Source organism: Simochromis diagramma, unplaced genomic scaffold (assembly GCF_900408965.1).
Source record: "Simochromis diagramma unplaced genomic scaffold, fSimDia1.1 OVJJ01000822.1, whole genome shotgun sequence".
NCBI classification, from domain to species: Eukaryota; Metazoa; Chordata; class Actinopteri; order Cichliformes; family Cichlidae; genus Simochromis; species Simochromis diagramma.
The window spans coordinates 6,865,145-6,888,259 of NW_024387520.1; the positions used below are offsets into that span (position 1 = coordinate 6,865,145).

Below are 23,115 nucleotides of genomic sequence, written 5' to 3' on the forward strand. Positions count from 1 at the left end.
ACGATGAACCAGATGCAATGACAACAGTACTGAACATGATTAGCACGAGTCATTGACTTTGAGGGGGCTCTCGTTAGCTGGGGCAACGTTGCTGGTAACTGAGCTGGGCAGAGAAGCAATAAAGCAGCAGTGAAGACCCAGCCTTTTAAGGCTGCCTGTATGAGCTGTGGACGTTCACTGTAACAACCTTTAATTTCACACTCTGTCTTTTATTTCAGGCCCTGCGCACCTGGAACAACCAGTCCATTTGAGGGAGTCCCCTTTAATCAAAACAATGACGGTGACCTGACCAATGGACCAAGCCAGTGTCTGCTCTACCACAGGGTCACGTTTGGGGATAGATCATGAATGACAAACTAGTGTTCTTGGGCCTGCTGTACTTTGTCCAGGGCATTCCCTATGGTCTCCAGTCATCGTTGCTTCCTGTATACCTGCGAGGAGCTGGGCACTCTCTCACACGCATCGGTTTTACCAAGATCCTTTACTTCCCCTGGGTACTCAAAGTCCTCTGGGCGCCTTTGGTGGACCGAATTGGTACTAAGCGTCGCTGGCTGGTGGGAACAGTCTCTGGCCTTGCTCTAACATGCCTCTCCAGTGCTGCCCTGGCCCCAGAGGCACATATTTGGGGTGTAGCTGGAACCCTGCTGGCAATGAACACCTTGGCCTCTGTTCAGGACATTGCTGTAGATGGAGCTGCAGTGGGGTTGTTAAAAGGACGTGGGGAGCTGGGCCTTGGGAACACAGCACAAGTTGTAGGGTATAAAGCTGGGTCAGTGTTTGCCGGAGGTGGGCTGCTAGCTGTGATTGACGTGGCTGGATGGAGCTGGATGTTTATGCTGCTGACATTTGTGTATGCTGGTGTAGCCCTGTTTGTGTGGGGGGCCCCTGTGTTGGATGATGAGACTGTGAGGGGCCAGCAGGCAGACGGCAGCAAAAAGGGAGGGCAGGGAGCAGACGCTGTACGGCCATGGAGGGTGTGGAGGAAGCTGCTGGCAGTGCCTGGCACACCTTGGACAGTTCTCTATGTGCTAACATACAAATTGGGTAAGTCTGATTATTATTCAAGCACTGGTTTAAGTTTAGGTAAAGTGATCTGTTGTGATAAATGTTCGCTTATTTTCCAGAAGGGCAATAATGCTCAGTATTTATTGTCAAAGTAGTTATAGATTGTTTTTTAATTGTTCTCTCATAGTGTATGTTTTTTTTTTTTTTCTTTTTAAAGCAGAATTTTCCTTTTTTGTTATTTTCACTTATACACTTAACTGGCCACTTTATTAGGAATGCCTTGCTAGAACGGCTGCCACAAGCGATTATTTTGATAGTGGACTAGTCACCGGTTATTTTTGCGATTAGTCGACTAATCAGATCATGCATCCATTGAATGTAAAACTACAGCTTATTGCACCAGCATGCATCTGCTCTTATATAAATATCATTAGCTTACAACTTGAAGTGTTTAAGGTACATGCTAACTAAAAATAAAGACAAGATGATAGTTTATTAAAGTTTAATGAAATCTGCAGATTGTTTCGGTGGAGTTTAATAAACTCAGTCTCGTCTGCTCCTTGCTATCTAAAATATAACAGGACACCGGAATATATTCTCGAGCATCTCACACTTCTGATAATCAGTTGTCTGCTTGACGTTTATTCAGCTGTGTAAAAACTATAACTTTATTTCTCAGCCAAACCGATTTACTCAGGAATAAATAAAATACTAAAAAAAAAAAAGCCAAACAATAAAATTTTTAAGTTATCTAAGTGACTTAGATAACTTAGGACCCAGGACCTGAAGTGGGAGCCCACCATCACCTCCGTCATCAAGAAAGCCCAGCAGAGGATGTACTTCCTGAGGCAGCTGAAGAAATTCAACCTGCCAACACGGACGATGATGCAGTTCTACACTGCAATCATCGAGTCCATCCTCACCTCCTCCATCACCGTGTGGTACGCTGGAGCCACTATCAGGGACAAACAGAGACTGCAGCGTGTTGTGCGCTCTGCTGAGAAGGTGATTGGCTGCAGACTCCCATCTTTGCAGGACCTGTACACCTCCAGGACATTGTGGCGTGCAGCTCGGATCTCAGCTGACCCTTCTCACCCTGGTCACAGTCTGTTTGACCTGCTACCCTCAGGCAGGAGGCTCCGGTCCATTCGCACCAGAACCTCTCGCCATAAGAACAGTTTCTTCCCCTCTGCTGTTGGACACATGAACAATAACCATACGACTGTCCCCGCCACTAACACATGACCCTACGCTGTGTCACTGCATCATTCCATGTTTGGCACTGATCACCACCTGCACTCATGTATATATCTTTCTACGTAGCACTCTTAATTCTTATTCTCATGTATATATCTCATGTATATCTCATGCACATATCTTTCTATGTAGCACTTTTAATTCTTATTCCTACTTTTATTTTTTCATGTCTATTTAAGTGCTATTTATGACACTATGTTTGCACTGAAGCACCGCAGCAATTTCCTAATGTTGTAAACCTGCTCAACATTTGGCAATAAACCCCTTTCTGATTCTGATTCTGATTCTGACTTATATTACATGTTTAACCTGAGTAGCCAAAGACAGCGGTGGCTTTGAAAACGATTTGCCGGGAGTCCGGTGTTCTTACCGGCTCTAATGAGCCTTGAACCCTGGCTAACTATCGAGCTGGTGGGTAACAGACGTCTCCGAAAACGTTGGAGCGCTTTTGAAAATATGTGGTTGTTTTGATAAACTGAGCATATATTTGAGGTTTACACAGCTACATTCTCGCCTGAAAATATGTTAAACTTTATTTTGTGACCCAAAAAGAATAATAAGAGTAATATTAAAACTAACTAGCTGCCGCCATTGCTGGCAACTGCGCTGGCAGCTGCGCTATGAATCCTGGGACACACCTTCTTTTTCTTCTTCGGGGTTTAACGGCAGCTGGCATCCTTATACATGCAGTGCTACCATCTTCTGTTTCAGTCTGTTATTACACTCTTAAATAGTACTACTTATTCCTGCGTCTTTTGGGATCTTACAAAGCTTCAAACTACGCGTCGACTATTAAATCAGTCGTCGACGACAACGTAATCGTTACTAGTCGACTAATCGTGGCAGCCCTACTTGCTAGTATCAAGTTAGATCTGCTTTGGCCTTTTGGAACTGTCTTAATTCTTCATTGATCTGGTTCATTAAGCTGCTGGAAATATTCCTCAGAGATTTTGGACCATATTAACTTAGTAGCATCACACAATTGCTGCAGATTTGTCAGCTGGACATGCATGATGTGAATCTCCTGTTCTACTACATCCCAAAGGTGCTCTTTTGGACTGTAATCTGGTGACTCTGGAGGGCGCTTGAGTACAAAGAACTCCTTGTCATCTTCAAGAAACCAGTGTACCAAAAAGATGAGTTCACTATGGTCATATGGGTATTGACATAGTCAGTGTCAAGGTATTTTAGCCCAGAGAAGTGCTGCTCATTGGATATTTTCCCTTTTCCGACCATTCTCCATAACTTTAGACAGGATTGTTTGGAAAAAAATCCCTGTAGATAAGCAGCTCCTGAAATACTCAGACCAGCCAGTCTGCCACCAACAACCATGACACATTCAAAGACCCTTAAATTCATTTCTTTCTGTTCACTTCAACTTCAGTAGGCTGACTCGATCATGTCTACAAGCCTAAGTTTATCGTGTTTCTGCCATATGATTGTCTGATTAGATATGTGCTAGTAAACAGTTGAACAGGTGTATCTAACAAAGTGGCCAGCGAGTCTATACTATTGCAGTGTCGGATTATTATATCAAAAAGTTTATGTATGAGTTTAGCAGTTTTCTCAGTCTTTGTATCATGTCAAAGCTAGGAAATACCTCTAACATGGTTTAACGTGGTAAAAGTTGCAAGTGGCACCCGGCATGGTGGCACGGTGGTTAGCACTTTTGCCTCACAGTAAGAAGGTCCTGAGTTTAATTCCACCATCAGGTCTTTCTGTGTGGAGTTTGCATGTTCTCCCTGTGTTTGCGTGGGTTCCTCCCACAGTCCAAAGACATGCAATTTAGCTTGATTGAAAACTCTAAATTGCCCATAGGTGTGAATGTGAGTGCGAATGGTTGTCTGTGTCTTTGTGTCATCCCCCACCCCCGAACCTAAAAAGGATGAGAATGGATGGATGGGTGCAAGTACAGAAACCCCACCCACCTGCTGCTCAACCTTCTGTTAGTGATGAGAGGCCCATAAGAGCAAAGCTTAAAGGGAGGCTTGTTTAAGAGAATGGATGAATTGAGAGGCTGTACCAAGGCCCGGTATAGGATAAATAAGTATTAAACATAGAGCTGTATTTGATTATAATACCAATTTTAGAAATAAAAACACTTGATTTGTTTTTATTTATTTTCTGTTCAGTCCAGTCTAACTTTCCAGAGGCAATAAAATGCAGAATTTTTAGAAACAAGCCCTTTTTCGTCCCAGTTTGAATTTCTGAAGTCGCTGCTGTGTTGATGTAGGGCCCAAAGATCACCACTAGATGTCTCTGGTGGTGTTTCTGTGAGTACTGCACTCACAAGCGCAGTGAAGAAGTTAGAGAAGTGATCCTTGCAAGGCATGTCCTGCGTGCACATTGGGAAATGGAGACGTTAGACAGATAAAGCAGTTGTTTTTAAAGTCACAGTGACACACATACAAAGTTGAGATGAAAATGCATTCTTAATTGAATGCACAGTTTTGCATTTGAACAAGTTTCTTCCAACAAGAAGCAAAGAAAAAGAAAAGAAAGGGGAAAAAAATTAAAGTAGTTTTGAAATAGTTGAGCTTGTGTGTATGGGGGGGAGAGAGTTGATGTGGCCAGAGTTTGGTGTTTGGTAGCAGAAGGGGATTATATAAGGATTAGAGTGTCTTTGTGTCTGTGGCATTCAGAACCTGAAATGGAAGATGGCGCATCCTGGTGATGTGTGTTTCTGTGCGTGTGTTTACACTGTGCGTGGGTGGTGGGAATATAATTGTCTCCTCATATTTTCATAGTCTTGAGTTGTGTGTGTGTGTGTGTGTGTGTATGTATATATGTACATATATATATGTGTGTGTGTGTGTGTGTGTGTGTGTGTCTGTTTTGGGAGAGTGTTAAGGGTGGCTCAGTAATCGGATAAGCCCCAGCAGACGATACTACTAGACAAAATATGAAGGCTGGCTGGACCCCCTAATCTGTCTCGGGAGCATCCCCCTCCACACCCCACACTCTCTCCATTACATAGCATGCACACACACACTCACACACACACACACACACACACACACACACACACACACACACACACACACACACACACAAACACATACAAACTTACACCCCTCTCCCTCATCTATCCCTAATGAACTCTGAGTTTGTGCTGCGTCCAACACTGTGGCCAATCATTGGCAGCCTTGTGTATGAACTGTGACCCCTGTGCCATCTGAGGCTACAGGCATGATGGGAGAACTGTCTGGGTAGAGCAATGGACAGAGGGTGCGAAGGGGAGGGAAGCAGACGGAGAAAATGGGGAAAAAAGCCAAAAAAAAAAAAAAAAGAGACAAACAATGGTGGATATGAGTTCCAAATAAGCTCAGTGTTGGACACAAACATTTTGATGTCCTGCTGTCATCCAATATTCCCATGGTGCATTTGGTCACTTTTGATTGTTAGCAAACTTCCATGAGGCTCCTTTACATCAGTTCATTAAATATCGGATAAGGTGGAATTTGATCCATAGGAAAACACATTTAGCTAAGTCACGATACTACGAGTGCACGTGGCTAAACAAAAGAGTGTTTGGACATCAGTGTGGCTATAAGGCGAACTGATTTATTAGATACTATATGTATGTGAATGTGTTAAAGACACTAAAAGTCAGCTTTCTATCCTTGGAATACAGATGCTTTAGTGTGTATGAATAGATAAATATAGAGGAAGTTAAAATCTGATTGTGGGTCCATATAAGCACTTTTTGCTGTACAAGTGTGCCTGTGCCACCTTTATTTATAATAAGTAGAATTTTTAAATACTAAATAAATACATCAGAGCAGCAATTTGCAGTCCACCACTTGTCAAACAGAGGCCCTGTATGCTTGACAAGTGTGAACCCTGGTGACTTTCTCCAGGAAACAGCTCAGGTGTAAGGATGGATGGATGAACAGTAGAAGTGAAGCTTTGTTCCTGCTTTTAACTTTAGCATTTCCTGCTCAAAAGATGGCTTTGAGGATATATGAATTTAGGAAACATAATATGAGAAACTGCAGCAGTGTACTGTGATACAGCTCATTGGCACCATCAACTAATGCCTCCAGGATAACCACAAAGTTGCATCAATGCCTCAGCAATTTAAAAAATATATAAGGTTTGCAAGGAAAGGATTTAATGCAGCACTGCTGCATTAGATTTAGCTAGCAGATTTAGAGAAAAACTTGGAGAGAGAGTGGGGGTTATTTTCCAGAGGGAAAAGGAAGGCCTGCAGGAAGGGAGGCTGAAGGAGGGGATGAATTAATGAACAACCGCCACATGGTGCCCTGAGAAACGGAGAGCAAAATGGAAAGAGAAATAAACACATTTATCCATGGGTGTATGATCATTTTAGACATTTAAAGATATAAATCCTCCTTTTTACCACATGAACCACAGGTATTTATGATTGATTTACCTTAATGAACTGAAATCAACATCAGCTGCCTTTATTAATTGACGACTATTGAGGATATTGCCCTGATTGCTTGAAATGCTTTAAAAACCTAAATGGAAACTGTGCAGCTGCCTTAAGATGGAAAGGATGTGCATAGTAATACTGCACTCAGAAAATAAACACAGGTGACAAGCATAAGCAGCCCAGTAATGCAGCAGGTTTGAGTTGGAGTGATGATGTATCGTTCAGTGTTCGTGAGACCTACGGGCCATGGGGAACATCTGCATCGATCTGCAGGGACTTGTTTGTGTCAATAGCCTAATATACACAGGATTATATGTAATTGTGTTCAGAGAGGGTTCTGTTTACTCTTTTGTCCTGAGGGAACCCAAAGAGCTGAAGGTGTATGTGTGTGAGTGTGTGAGAGAGTGTGTGTAGTGCTTTGCTGAGACATGTAGTATGTATGAACCTGTCTCCTTTTACCTTGCTTTCACCAGGGAGTGATAAAGGGTCACTAAATGTTGACTGTGTGTCCTCGGTGATCTCTCCTGGACCTGCTCTGCCAGCTCTTTTGTTTAAGGTGCAGCATGAATGTCAGCATTTCACCCCAATGTCCTCGTTGACCTTTTCCCCTCATCTCAAGCTTATCTGTCTGTGATCCCTATACGTATAACCAGTTATCCCCGTCTGCTGCAAACACGCTTACACAGACAACCGAGAGGCTTAACTCTTTACCCCATAAAGGCGACATTTGATGACCTGCCCTATACCCTTAATGACGCTTTTTGATATTTCTGTATATCTCAATAAATACGTGGTTTAATGACCAATAGTTTTCAGGTTTTTCCAAGGCTAGCCGATGCACTTCTCATGGACACACAGTCATTTTCTATAAGCAGGCCTGACATCTGACAGAAACCTCTCAGTTCAGCAGAGCGCTTCAAAGGTTATTCCTAGTAGACTTTTAAGGGGGGTAAAGAGTTAAGGAAAAGTTGACCAGTTCAGTGAGAAAATCTCTGTTATGCATATTTTGGGCCCACTTGTCCTGCTTGATCTGATCACTTTTATCCTATGATGGCATGTTTTTGTCATCTGTTCTCCATCCATAGAGCACGTGGGTTCACTGAATGCTTTTGATATCTATCAGAATGATATGAATCATCAGTGTCGTCGATCAATGCCAGATTTTGTATTTTTGTTATTCGTTTGTGCACTGGCACTTGCTAGCCACCCACCCTGATTCATACTGTGTACCCCAAAAAACAACAGTGTTACTGCTCCTGATGAAAGAGAGGAAAAGACACACCGGGGAGCTTATTTCCCACTTCCAGCACAAAGAGAAATAACAGACTATACCAGCAGGAGAGCTTTGTTGTCTGCTGTAATTAACAGAAGTGGACAGATATCAGCTGGACAGCTAAAACAGTATTATGTCATAACATTTGCCTGGCTCTTTTTGATTTCTTCCAACTTCTTTATGTATGTTTAAAGTAGCTCATCTGTCTGTCCTGTACTCTTCACCTACAGTTTTTCTCTCACGGCCACTCACACCAAGAGCTAAAAAGTTGAGGACACATGATAAACTGTCATATGAATGCAATATTGATGGTAATAATTTCATGCTTTGATGAGAAAACAAAACATTCTCTTGGTTGTCAAGATATCGTCGCTTATCCCAGAGATCATTGTCCATCTGCACCACCCTACTATAGGGCACTTTTTAAATTAGTAGAATAAACAGAGCTTCCTTCATGCTGTCACTTATAATGTTAAATAATGCTGTCTTTCTGCTCTCTCTGTAAACACTTTTCTTTGAGCCTGCCATTCCTCCTCTATTTCCTCTTCACTAACCTCCTAACATTGTCTCTGTTCATCTGCCCCTCCTCCTCTTCCTCTGTCTCTAGCAGTCTCCATCCCTGTCCTATCTCTCCAGTCATGTTTAACTCATATCATTTTATGTATTTTATGATTGTCGTCTCTTGCACCACATCACTTTTGCCCCTGCTTTTCTTGCCCTTTTCACCTATTTCTTTCTTCGTCCTTTTTTTCTTTTTTTTGTATTCCTGTTTTCTCTTAGTTTTTCACCTTTTCTTTATTTCTCCCTCCTCACTTTCTTCTTCTCTTGCCATCTCTCTCCTTCAGTCTTGTTCCATTCGTTCTGATTTTCCCTCCACTCTGTTTAATCTTAGCGGATGTTTAATGAAATCCCTGCTGAAATGGACAATTGTTGCTTTGAGAATATTTATAGAAAGGAATAATCAGCCTTGTTTTGTGTGTGTGTGTGCGTGCCTGCATGTTACCACCCCTTCCCCCCTTTAAAGAAATAATTAGTTGAAGGCAGGACTGTGAAAGCTCTGAGCTTTGAGCTGAACAACAGACAGACAGGCACAGGAGCGCAGAACCATGGGTAAACAACTCTGGCATCATGGGTACTGCTGCTGCCAGTGTTTACTTTATTATGACTAACATGGTTATTGCTCAGTTGATGCAACTCAGAACAGTTCAGCACAGAGGATGACAGATTAAAATGTGAGTAATGCACAGACATCACCCACGGAGTGCATGGACTGAAAGGATTTTACTGTTTTTTGTAGAAATTTGCTGCTATACCGTTTAAGTTGCGCTTGACCGCTGAAAAAAATGTGCCATACTGTAATAAACAATAAATTCCTGTGTCACTGTTCATGAGTGTAATCTCTATAAGATACCGATGATCAAAACTAATATGAATTCCAGTGTTTTGTTTTGTTTTTTCCTCACAAGGTGCATTAAAGTTCAAGGATTTTAATGTCTGCAGCATCGTTGTTACCACTCATTTACTCAGATTTTCCCTTTTCGCCACCGTTTAATTGCTTTGACTGCAGTAAAATATGGCTTGGGTTTTCTTTGTTTGTTTGGGTTTTTTTTTTTACTTTTTTTTTACAACCAGCACTCAAAAATATTTACTTTATCAGGATGTAGAAAAAGGGAAAGCATCATGTCTTTACATTTGTGTGGCGGGAACCCAAAAACATTCTGCTCTGAATCTGAATTTGCTCCTTGAAGAATTGTCAAAATTGTTCTGAATCCATTCTATAATTAGTCAAACTTATTTTAGATTTATTGTAAAAATAGTTTTGAAATAGTGAGACATTGATTAATTTTTAGTGATGTATCAGTGTAATATTATTTTTCCTTAATTATTATTATTATTATTTATGCACAAGTTCTGGATATCCTTTGTGAAATTTAAACTTCTGGTTTTATGTGTTGTTAGTACATGTGACTTATTCATTTCAAGTTAGCAATATAAATCAACCACTATTAAAATCTGCACATTTTATGGGGTTTCCCTCCTTTGTGTGATGTAAGAAACTTTTTTAGATTTGCTGCAGTGGCAGTTCTTGGGTCAATTTTGCATATTTTCTGACGCACTAAACAACAAATATTTTACAGTCAAACACTTTTGTTTTAGAAGTAATCCTTTCTAACTGACTAAATGACCTTTCAGGACAAGCTTGAACATGGTCATTCCCATCTCTGATAACCTTATGCAAATTTCCAGCAGTAAAATATGAGTGACAGAGGAGGGAGACGTGGAGAATCCATGTTTCCTTCCCCGAATTTCCGCAGGCTTGTCACACCGCTGTTTCGGCAGTGACACTCTAATTCCGCTGCTGCACTCCCTACCTAGCTCCTCGGCTTTCTCTTATTATTTTTTTCATTTCAGTCTGTTTCATCTGTCTTTTTTTCCCCCCCCCTCGTTCTCTATTTTTGTTTGTCTCCTGGCTGACTGAGTGAGTGAGTCGTCGGTTGTGTTGTGTCGTATTTGACAGCAGTCTGGGAGCCAAGCTGTCACTCATACAGCTCCTTGGTCCCACTGTCTTTCTGAAGTCAGTCTCCATTAATATAATAATGGCGTATAGTCGGCACCACTGAATATTTTACTGTAATGTTCAGCAGAACATTACCCCCACACTCAATACCACACAGAGAAAGTCTTACTGCCTGACAGAAACTTTTTATTTTGACTGAAAGGTCTTTGTGCGGTCTGTTTCATCTGTGGAAGTTTCTGTGTTTTTGTTGTGTTTTCCTTTTTGTGCTTTAGGAAAAGTGCTAGGCCCCCGTTTGATAAAGTGACTGAGGGTATTCTTTTTCTTGTCAGGCATCTATTATTGACACTTTCCAGGAATAGGCCTGGGTGCGCCACATGTTCCGCATTTGATTCTGCAGTCGTCATCCCAGGAAAACCATGTTTTATTTTTCAGTGTTGCAGGCTAAACAGTTTGATACAGCACCCTCATAATATTTGACTGTGATTGGAATAGGCATGTGTATTCAGAAAGTGTCTCTTATATTTACCGTTGGTGAAAATAGCAATGCTTAGTCAGATGTATACGGTAGATAATGCGTCTTGTACTCATTGTATCCTACAACCCCTATACCACCACCCTGACCCTTCACCCATTTTAATTCATCATTCATTTGGACTTCTTCTTCTTGTCCACCTCTGTCTACTATCACTGTGTATGCAGGTGAGCAGGGTGCAGTAACCATGTTTCCTCTGTTCCTGTTGGATCACCACATGACTGCCAGGGAGCTCGGCTTCTGGAACGGCGTCATCGCCATGGGTTTCTCCATCTGCGGATCGTCCCTGGGAGGCCTGCTGCTCGCTCAGTTTAGGTAGCCTTCATCAGCACCATCATTTATCACTGGTTTCACCATGGCCTTTCTGTGGCAGAAATATTTTGTGGCTCTTTTAAGTGGTCTCACTTTGCAAAACCCTTCAATTTAAGTGGCGTCTTTGGGGGGTGTTTGCCCTTGAAAAATGTGTAAAATGCCTGTGAAAAACTTTAAATTGCATGTTACTAACTCCACATTCTTCATGAAACTGTGTAATAATCACCTGGGCTTGAAACTAAGATATTTAATCATGAACTAACCTGGCAGGTAGGTTTCTTTTTTTTTTTTTTTTTTTTTTATTGTTTATTTTATTTTCACTTACTGAATATGGGACAGACTTGACTGGGGGAAAGAAGGGGAGAAAGAAAGAGGGAAAGAGAAACAGCTGAGAAGAGGGACGGGGGAGAAGGGCAAAAACCAAAAACCAACAGAATGAGCAGAAAAAGAAAAAAAAGAAGAAAAAAAAATGCATATATCAGTCACCTGGGTCACCTGCTGAGAAAGAAAAAAGAAAACAAGCAGAAGAGAACAAGAGTAATAGAATAAACAGCATCACAATGATATATGGGAATATGACAGTAAATACTAAATATTAAACATTATTGTGCAGCACATAAGATCAACAGAACACAGTGTGCTTTGAGGTAGGAGCCAAAAAGGGTGTAGTTTGTGGGTGTGATCACCCGTGTGTACACCTGTGAGCATGGACGCGCTTGTTTTTTTAAAAGGTTCCTTCATGTAATGATCTGCTAGAGGGTGTGGGGGGGGCCACAGCCCCGTCCTCCAGGGCATGAAGCAGGTATGGAGGACAGACATCCAGAGGCCCCCAGAACACAAGAGACCAAGGAAGACCAACAGAGGGGCAGCCGCGCCACTGTCCCAGAAAGAGCTGAGGAGAGTCCCAGATGAGGGCTCACTCAGCAGCCGCGGAGCAGAAGCCAGGGGGAGTTGCAGTGACGCGCCCGTGAGCTCCGCCGGCAGTCAGCCGTGCCTGAGTGACCGAGCCCCAGGCCGAGAGGCCAGGGGCACCCCACCTCTGAAGTGGCCCGAGCAAGCCCCAGGTTCCAGGCCCTGATAAGCGGCCGCCAAGGAGTGAGCCGGCGTGTACCTGGACGCCCATCCCCGGACACAAAGAACCACCAACGCACCGATGTCTGAGGGAGTCCGCCACTGGCAGGGGAAGTGGTGGTAGGGGGAGATAGGCCTCCATACCTTGGAGGGCCTGAGATGTCCCCAGAGAGGTGGCGTCTGACACCCAACCTGACATATAGACACAGAAATACAGGCACACACATATACAAACATCCATTCCCACCCTCATGCTCTCATATACACTTACTCCACACTCAACCAACATGGAGACAGACATAAAGAGACGCTGTACACACAATCACACTCCCCAAGCGTACTCTAAGCCCCAGGTCTAGGTACCCTTGCCCCTGGAGGGGGGGAACTGCACCCAGACCCAGGTGGTGTTACCCTTTTCCCTGCGGTGGGGGGAGGCAGACCGCCCCGACTCCGCAGCAGCAGGGAGGCCCCACACTCCAGACCGCAGTCGGACGGCCAACTCCTCCTCCTAGCCCCCCCGCTCCAGCAGGTCGCAGAGAATGGGGGTGAGAGAAGACTCCAAACCTCCCTCCACCCGCTCATTGTAGTGTTGATGCATGTGTGTTCTAAGGTGCATTTAAAACCCAGGAGGGCATGGAGCTACCTGCCAGAGAGCAGCAGGTAAGCGCGTGGTCCCTCCTGCTGGCCCTCAATGTCTACGTGTATTTAACATTGAGAGGTGGGCAACGACGCCAGGGGTGGGGTGTACACCCTGATGGTACTTTGGATTCCGTGTATCGTGCCCACCCCCAAGATCCTATATGTATGTGTAATGAGAGTGTGAGTAATGTGAATGTCTAAGTTGTGGGATAAAATTGAGGCAGAGGCAGCCAGAAGGGGACCGGGGGGGGGGTGGCCTCCTCTGCACCCTGGTGACATACCCCTACTCCAAGGTCCTGCATGTGTGGGTGGTTGTGGTGGAGCGGGAAGAGGGAGGCAGCTGGAGGTAGGTTTCTTCAGTTAATCGATTATTTAATATCAAGTGCTAAAGAGTACTGAAAAAAGTCCATCACCATCAATCCAAGAAGACATTGCAAAATCACTTTCTTTTAGGTCTATCCATTTCTGTTATATAGTACTGTGCACTTTTTAAAGTGGTCTTGAGCAATAGTTCTTTGGGTTTTCTGAAGGTCTATAAAATGTTTCTTGGGACATTGACTGCTTTGTCATTCATTTTCAGTCTAGTCCTTGAACCTGACCATTTTCAGAGTATGTTGTTGGGGTTTCTTATTTTTGTTTAGTTGTTTTTTGTTAAGCCACATAACACTGTCCCCTGAATCATTCATACATAAAAAGACTCCTTACTCAAGAGATGAACCTGTAATTTTTCTATACATAACAGACAACTGTAGCAAAGAACCAATTTTAAATTGTATCTTTAGGTACTTTGTTACAAGCAGGCTGTGCCAAAAACACATCATTTTTACCCATTTCTTTCGTTGAATCCAAGAATAAACTGCAGAGATAATAGTTTGACAGGCACCAACAAGGCTATTCTGTTGTTTCAAAAATTGGAGGTGAAGATTTGATTTACTCTCTAAACAAAAATCTTAAACTATTACTAATGTTGTCAGAAAATACACAAAAACCACTGTAGATTCAAGTTTAAATTGCATAAAAGAGTTTATTGAAAAGCAGTTCCAATAAACCCAAAGCTCAGACAAAAAAGAGACAAAAATGCCCTGGGGGATGCAAACAGTAGACAAACAAAATCAAACCCTATTAAAGACAGACACACCGGGCGGTAGGAGGGGGGGTCTTAATTTATAGAGAATGGCCTACTGTGCCCTCCCCCTCCTGCCTCCATTCTAGCAGGTATTCAGCTCTAATAAAATGGTACTCTCTCGTTTGTAGTTTATTACTTTTAGCTAGGTCAGACTTCAACGTCATACTATTTGTCAAAACATTCCCCTTTGAAGAACCCATTCCCTTTTGATGTAGCCATGTGTTCTCATGATCACCATCCGATGAGCCCAGGTGTTAGTCTTGTTGGATGGGTTTCACATCTGGTGTCCAAGCATAACGCACACACAGAACAATCACCTCTTTAGTGCAGATACTTGAGCACAACATGTCGCTAACTTGTGCTCTGAACACTATGCATGTTGTGAGAGTACAGTACTGGGCCATTATATGGAAACTAAAGTAAAGTGTCCTATAGTGCTAATCTTTTATAATACTCCAGTATTTATTGTAAATTTATAATGACTTTGAGTATTTCCAGTGTTAATTAGTTTTTAGTGTTTACTTCGGTAAAACTGAGAAAAAATAATAGTCCAGTAAACACACTGATTAACTAAGGATGGTGAAATAAACAGTAGTAATACTTTTCACAGTATGCAGTGTTGCATAGGCCAGAGTGGTTTCATAACGTGAAATATCAAACAATTCTCAAAGAGCTATTAGCCTTAAAAATTGTGCTTTGTGTGTATGTAGTGAGTCCTTAAAAATTTGAGGAAACTGGTGAAAAAGTTCACTTCACTTGTTTCACCTACTGTTCACTGAAGCTTTATCAGAAAGGGTCTAAGTGGAAGAGTGGCTGTCAAGAAAATACTTACCCACCATTATTTTCGTCTGTGATTTTGTGTGCACTGACTGTCTCCTTTACTTCTCTATCTCATGTTTTAAGCCTCGTATCACTCTTTATATGGTTTGCAGTAATTTAAGTAAACACTGCCTTGTTTGAGAGCATGGGAACCCCCTCTCTGGAGCGTGGACATGAGCAGCAAATCCATCAGACAAACACTGATGTGTGCAAAGACACAATGCAAACACACACACAAGCACCCCTCAAGTTTGACACAATATCCACCTAGTTTTTTTAATTGTCACCTTTACAGACAGGCATAAGATGGTAGACTTTCTGCTACAGGTGACAGACAGGTACCTGTTAGAACATTCAATTGTAAATTACAACAGTTTGAGATGAATAAACATTGTCAGGGGTGGGATTACATCAGGGATCTGCTCTGAGCCCTTACTTGTTTCCAATAGTGATGAATAGGTTAACAGAGGAGTCAGGAAGGAAGACTGTGCACTATGGTCTTTATAGATGGTAATGGTGATCTGTAGTTAGAGTAGGGAAGAGGTGGAAGATAGACTTCAGAGGTAAAAGTATGCTCTGGAGAAAAGAAGAATGAAAGTCGGAAGCAAGACAGAATGCTTATGGAATGGAGAAGGGGTAGTAAAAGAGTTTGAATACCTGGAATCAACCGTCCAAAGCAATGGACAGTAGTTCACAAGAGAGGTAAAGAAGAGAGTGCAGGAAAGGTGGGGTGGGTGGAGACGAGTGTTAGTGGTGATGTATGACAGAAGGAAAGCGGCAAGAGAAAAAGTGAAGGTTTGCAAGATGTTAGCAAGACCATCTATGATGTATGGATTGGAGATGGTGACACTAACAAAAAGAAAGGTGGTAGAGTTGAAGATACTCAGCTTTTCACTGGGAGTGACCAGAATGGATAGGATTAGAAACAAGTACATCAGAGGGACAGCTTAGATGCAGTTTGGAGACAAAAAGGGGCAAGATGGTTTAGGCATGTATAGAGTACAGATACTGGATAAGATTAAGTTGCCTGGCAGGAGGAAAAGAGAAAGACCACAGAGAAGATTTGTGGCTGTGGTGAAGGAGGACATGTGGAGGGTTGGTGTGACAGAAGAGGATGCTAGGAATGGGGTGAGATCAGGTGAGATGGAGGAAGGTGATCCACTCTGGTGACTCTTGAAGGGAGGAGCCAAAAAAGTAATTTCTAAAACTTTTTAAAGATTCGTAAAGTTATGAGATTTGTTAATTACTGTTTATACCAAAAACCTTTTCAGGAAAAAAAAAAACCTGTCAATCTTACAATAATAAAAAAAGACAAATTTCCATAGACTCTGGTGTATTTGAATTAACATCTTTTGTGTTAATAATATGATTTTTAAACATTTTCCATGTTAAATACAGATGACATAAAATTGTGCCATTTGCACCTGACCACAGTTATGTAAGATTATTCGATCTGCCTATAGAATCACTTTGTAGGACGGCCCTGCCTATGGCCATTGTGATGCGATGGGAACTGTGACTAACAACAATACCTGGACAGAGGATATTATGTTAGTTCCCACTCCATGCAGTGATGTAGTCTTAATATAAATCCTTATTCTTGCTATTAATTCACATCTTTGCTGATTAGAATATTCTGCACCTATGTGCATAAAGTAATTAGCATATGTTAGATGTACATGGTATAATGACGAGCTAATGGATAAGCAAAGTCTCTGTTGCCCTGTTTTGTTATCTGTGTCAGTGCTGTATGAGTGTGTTTGCTTGCCTGTTTGTTGACATGTATCAGTTGCCATGTGCTCTCTCTTATGTCAGTCTGTTTGTCCTTTTTCTTCCACTTGGATTCCAGGCTTTCTCCACTTGTCAGGTGACACTAGCAAACACAAAGAAAGCCTCCAAAGGCAAAAATTTCTTCTTCCTTTTTTTTTAGGGAAAGTGCTTTCAAAAGATGTCATTGTCATACTTTGGCTTTTGATCTTTCACTCTCCCTCTCCATTTCACACCTATGTAACTTGTAAAGGCGGTAAAATCTTCACACCCTCACAACACAGAGAATACTCTCTAAATGTGTTATTTTGCACAAGATAGACAGATTTAGCCTGGAAATTATACCTTTAAATTTGTACAAGCCATCAATTTCATTACCAATCTTTTAGTTTTGCAAGGTTTTGCACTTACCCAGAATATACTTAGTAAGTATTCTTGGTGATGTTTTAGGCTTAAAACCATTGTACAATAAAATTCAAAGACTGTACATTGGGAAATAAATCACTGGCTTCATCCAGTCTCAAACTGTCTTCCCCTGAAATTTATAGTAGTAATTTATTTGAACTGTGTGCAAAGCTCTGGGTTTGAGCGTGGGGGTTGCACATTCTCCCTGTGCCTCTGTGGGTTCTTTGCAGGTACTGTGGTTCTAGTTTTGTCTCATCCGACCAAAGGATGGCCTCCAGTCTGCATAATCTTTTTCCGGGTTGTCCTTGACATGCTTCACTCTGGCTTGAAAGTGTCTCTTCTGCAAAAGTGATGTTTTTACTGGATTCTCACAGTCCATTCCTGTACAGGTGGAGTGAATATTTCGTATAATCATCTCCTGTTTTGTGAGAATCAAGAATTCTTTTTCTCAAGTATGAACTGTTTTTCTTTTATTTTTGGTATGATGCTTTCTCCTGTGACCGCTGAAGATAACCCCTTAGTTTTAACTTGATTTTACAAGCTGTGAGAATTAAAAAGTGAAATCACATCATTGCACAGCAGTGGTTTGTGCCTGTGGGTCTGTTATGACAAATGTGTAGTAGATTCAGTGTTAAAACTAGTTTTCGATTGTACGTACACGGAGCTCCTCCACTTGGTCACTACTTCTCATCACCTGCACGTACACACACATACACACACACACAGAAAGGGCTGTTAGTTAGGCTGGGCTGTTGTTCCTCCTCTAAAAGCTCCGTTGGAAGGTATATCCTCACTACCATCAGAAACGGCTGAGTGGTCAGTGAGTGACCCCCTTTACAACTGCCCCTGGCAACCTGAGAACGTAGTTATTCTTATCTGGGCCTGGCCCGTGTGAAGTGGCAGCCAGGGAGGTTTCTTTTTCTCACACACACACATCCCTCAGCATCTCTTGAGAGCGCGTGATATGAAAGGCTGTCATTGAGAAGGGAGGCAAAGGAGCAACAGAGAGAAGAATGTCTTTAGCATGTGAATGATGCAGGATTGGTTTTCCAGTAGAGAGGTAAGGAAACGCTGGGTGCAGGGGGAAGAGAGAGCCAGATAAAGATACAGGGAAGAGTGAAAGAAGAAAGAGGGGGGGTCTTGAACAGAAATAAAAATACATTTAAATTAAAAGAGTTTATGGCATCAACTTGGGTTTTAGGTTTTGAGATGTTTTGAAACGCACAGGTTTTAATCCATTAATCAAGTAATCAAATAACTTATCAATATAGTTGTTAGCTCCGCTGGAAAATATAATCACGACAGCCCTGGTACAGATCTATTTGGGAACCATTATTTCTCCTCGTTTCCTGTCACAATTATACTGGCAGACATGTTTAAAGAGTCTGTCTGAATATGAAAGATAAATTCAGATTTTCTTACCTAACTAAATCAGATAACCTGTCTTGTGTGTCCCTTTCTTTCTCACAACCTTTTTTTAAAACACATAAATAATTACATGCAAAAAAAACCCATAAACAAACACACACAGTCCCTTGAGTGGCAGGTATCCTCTGAGTGATTGGCATTGTTAATCCCTGATGTCACACAACAGTGTGAGTGCGTGTGTGTGTTTTTATGTATGTTAACAGTGATTAATTATCTTTCTCATGCTGGGGATCTCCTTAGGTTATTGATTACGTCATGAACCAGACCCACAGGGGGATGATTTTCTTGCACTAACAGGGAATCAATTAGTGTCTGGGGACTTGTTTACTTATGCACGTGCACGTATGTAACTGTGTGCGCGCGTGCGTCTGTGAAATGCGAAGAAACAAACAAAGTGTCTCTAAATTTAATGATATTAGCTCGGAGTGGCTTTCATCAGGTATCACACTGCTCATCAATACACTTAAAAGTTAGTTAACAGCTCTCTGATGATCTTCTTGTTTGCTGGTTTTTCCTCAGCATCGGGGCCCTGATGCGGCGCGTGTTTGTGTTGCGAACAATCAGCATGGTCTTCCAGAGTTCTCTGCTCACTGTCCTCGAACCATCACCGCTCATGAAAGGTGAGAAGCAAACCCACAATAAGACAATGGTCACAAAGTAAATGATTTCAAAATATGTTAACAAATGCTACAATTCTGGATTATTTAGTCCAATTTATGTTTGGTGCTCTGATGTAAATATGTCAGAAGCGGGCAATGAAAACAAAGAGCTACATGTTTGGTCATCATGTCAATGAGCATATATGCAGTAATCAAATAAACAAGTGTTAATACTCACTGACCCGTATTAACCTAGAATTTTTATATTCTTTGTTTTAAAAATTGTGAATGGCAGTGAATAATATCACACACACACCAAACACAGTGAAGCTACAAAGCCTAACAGTGGCCACAGTTACAGTTTTATCAGCAGGGAATGAAGTCAGCAAAAATAATGCTGTTCAGTGCTTATGGCAGGCTCAGCAAGACACAAGCAATGATAGTCCCCAGGTTTACTGCAATGCTATTGTTTTATGGTATTTCTGCTAGTGCATTTAGGTTCTGGATATGTCTAAAATGAGGTTCGTAGTGTTTGTTCTGTGGTTAAGCAGCTGATATTTATTTATTTATTTGTTTCTTTGTTTGTTTATAGTGACAGTGACAGGAAAGTAACTTGATATTGAGGTTAAGTAAGACTTCGGTAGCAGGGTTTTACATTAGACATTTGTTGTGACAGGATAAGATGTAAATCTTTCAGTAGATTCATTCAGATTTAATGCATTTCCATGTGCACTTGAAGCTGACCTGTAGTCATTGGCCTAACACGTCATCGCTCCAGTCGGATATATAACAAGAGACGTTTAGAAGTAGGGATTCCAAAACCTTCTTCTTTAATTATTGCTTTGGACCTCCTCGATGGAGTTTGCATGTTCTTCCTGTGTCAACAGTTTCTTGCAGATGCTCCACTCCAAAGATATGCATGGGGCCTATCTTGTTTGCAGCCACTCAGTCAGTGCTTAGGATGCCACAGGGTGTGGTGAAGCACATTTTGGAGCATTCCAGGAATGGCTTGTGTCCTCCGTGTCATTAAAAATACATGCCAAGTCTATTTGCAAAGAAAGTCATGTCAGGCTTCAGAGCAGATTGGACAGGAAGTTAGAGAAGGGGGATGATACAGAACAAAAACTGCCATACAAAGAACCAAGCAAAACCTCATTCAAGACACATCATCACAGACTCTCCACCATTTGACCTTAGAACTGAAGAAGCTTCTCGGATGAGAGGTGAAATGTCTTCAAGCAACTTAAAGAAGTCCAGACGCTTTTCTTCCCAAGCTCCTTAGACTGCGATGACCTGGATGACTGAGAACCTTCACAGACATCATCACAGACTCTCACATGTCATATTCACACTGTTGAGGATAGGTGTTTTCTGCATTTTGCCCAATGTCAGCTGGAATAGACTCCACCCACTACAACCCTGGTTGGGGAAGTGCTTAAGAAGATGGATGGATTTCTCAGTGCAATATTGTAAAAAATTTGGGGATTTCATCTGTGGTACAAAATGTAATTTAAAAACTCAGAGAAAACAGGAGAAAACTGTGAACACTAAAAACCAGAACTGACTTGCAGAGATCTCAGGATGCCATCACGATGCCATTATTTCTTAATTATTTTTTTTATTCTTTAAAATTTGTTTGAATGTTGTATCAAATTAAACTGGCAATTTGTATAGTGTGTGGTAGGAGTGACAGGTGGGTCTGAAGTGAGAGGTGCAATTACATCAGGGATGGGCCCTGAACCCCTTCTTGTTTCCAGTGGTGATGGACAGGCTAACAGATGAAGTTAGCTGGAGCCTATGGAGAGACTGTGATGTCTCCAAATAACATTGTGCTCTGTAGTGAGAGTAGAGAGCTGATGGATGAGAGCCTGGTTAGGTGGAAGTGTGCTCTGAAGAGAAGAGAAGTGAAAGTCAGCAAAAGTAAGACAGAATACATGTGTATGAATGAGAGAGAGAGACAGGTATAATAAGTTTAAATATCTCAAGTCAACCCTCCAAAGCAACAGACAGTACAGAAGAAAGGTGAACAAGAGGGTGCAGGCAGGTTGGAGTGGGTGGGGGAAAGTGTCAGGGGTGATTTGTGACAGGTGAGGGCAGCAAGAGGGAAAGGAAAGGCTTGCAACTTGGTAGTGAGTCCTTTTATGATGTGTAGTTTGGAGATGGCGGCCCTGACAGAAAGACAGGTGCCAGAGTTGAAGGTGCTTAGTGACCAGGATGGACAAAATTAGAAATGAGGATATCAGAGAGACAAGGGTGATATGGTTTTGGCTAGAGATGGACCGATCCGATATTACGTATCGGTATCGGTCCGATACTGACCTAAATTACTGGATCGGATATCGGAGAAAAATAAAAAATGTAATCCGATCCATTAAATATCACGAAAGCACCTCACAAAACTTGCAACACGCCGTAACTCACCTCAGAACGTTAGCACGTCGGAGCAGTATGCATCACGTGATAGAGCGGCTGTGGCATGCGGGACCTGTCGGTGGTCTGGATAGCATTTGGAGCTTCGCTAGCAACCCGGCATTTCATCTCCGACAAAGTTATCCCCGAGAGAAGTAAAGCAAGTGTGTAAGTCCATCTCTGAATGTTTGTAAAGCATTCCTGCATTAAGCTTAACGAGCAACTGCCTCTCGCTCTCTCTTGCTGCTACTTCAATCATGAAACTGCTTAACGATCAGCTGATCGGCTTTTCTGTCGCGACTCCGTCTCTCTTGTTTGCTTTTGGCCCACTTTGCACCAGAAAGAGGAAACCAGCGGCTGAACAACAGCAGCACGTTTAAGCTTGATCAGCTGTTGTTAGAATTTATTTAATATTACTTTCTACTCCAGGATCTTTTTCTACTAGCTGACGCTGGTAACTGTGCAGGGGCGCATCTAGCAAAGTTTAGCCAGGGGGGCCGATAGGGCACCCTTCTCACCCTGGACACAGTCTGTTTGACCTGCTCCCCTCAGGCAGGAGGCTCCGGTCCATTCGCACCAGAACCTCTCGCCATAAGAACAGTTTCTTCCCCTCTGCTGTTGGACACATGAACAATAACCACATGACTGTCCCCGCCACTAACACATGACCCTACGCTGTGTCACTGCATCATTTCATGTTTGGCACTGATCACCACCTGCACTCATGTATATATCTTTCTACGTAGCACTCATAATTCTTATTCTCATGTATATATCTCATGTATATCTCATGCACATATCTTTCTTTCTACATAGCACTTTAATTCTTATTGTTTGCACTGAAGCACCGCAGCAATTTCCTAATGTTGTAAACCTCAACATCTGGCAATAAACCCCATTCTGATTCTGATTCTGATTCTGATTCTGATTAACAGGGAAAAGGGGGCACAAAGACATACTTTTCTTTCTTATTCTCATTTAAAATGTCTCGCTTTTAATTATTTAATATTTATCTGAATCTTACACCCAAAGTTTTAATCTGATGTAAAATGTATAGAAGTCCATTACTGCATATAGTAACTGTTAAGTCTAATATACCCTAGTAAGCTATAGTACTTTTTCCTTTGGGAAGGTACCATCTGTGCAGTCTGCAATTTTGTTGAAGAAAGATGTTGAATCTATTTAATATTTCTTGAGAAATAATTGATTTCTGTGCATTTTTTTTCACACTGCATCAAATTAAGGTTGATTACGTCGATTAAGCATCATGAGGTGGAGCGTGAGGGGTGGTTCCCTATTTTTTATTTATTTATTTTTATTGTTGCTGGGAGTTGGAACCCTATTAGTTAGGTTGCTTAATATTTATGCTAAGTACTCTTTAAAATACCAGAATAGGGAGGATGGTGTAGGTTTAAGTTTATCAGATTGATCAGTATTGCTGAACTATGAAATATTTTTTTTTGCATACAGGTATAACAGAATAGCTTTAGTGTAGTTGTTGTTTTAAACTTGAGTATGAACTTATACAAAATGCAGCAAGATATTTAAAATACAGT

General features: G+C 41.8%; 1 protein-coding gene and 1 long non-coding RNA gene across 3 annotated transcripts in view; both read left to right on the forward strand.

The window, feature by feature from the left end:
- mfsd3 (major facilitator superfamily domain containing 3) overlaps nt 1–23,115 on the forward strand; it is a 29,306-nt gene that overhangs the window by 394 nt on the left and 5,797 nt on the right. For both annotated transcript variants that reach the window (XM_040019210.1, XM_040019209.1), the window contains exons 2-4: nt 219–1,044; nt 11,152–11,299; nt 19,071–19,171. In XM_040019210.1, the coding sequence (XP_039875144.1) occupies nt 345–1,044; nt 11,152–11,299; nt 19,071–19,171 (949 nt within the window). In that variant the 5' untranslated portion in view covers nt 219–344. The remainder of the gene's footprint in view (nt 1–218; nt 1,045–11,151; nt 11,300–19,070; nt 19,172–23,115) is intronic.
- LOC120726010 lies at nt 11,306–16,223 on the forward strand. Its single transcript, XR_005694271.1, has 2 exons — nt 11,306–11,566; nt 13,353–16,223. It is a non-coding gene; the product is annotated as an uncharacterized LOC120726010 (long non-coding RNA).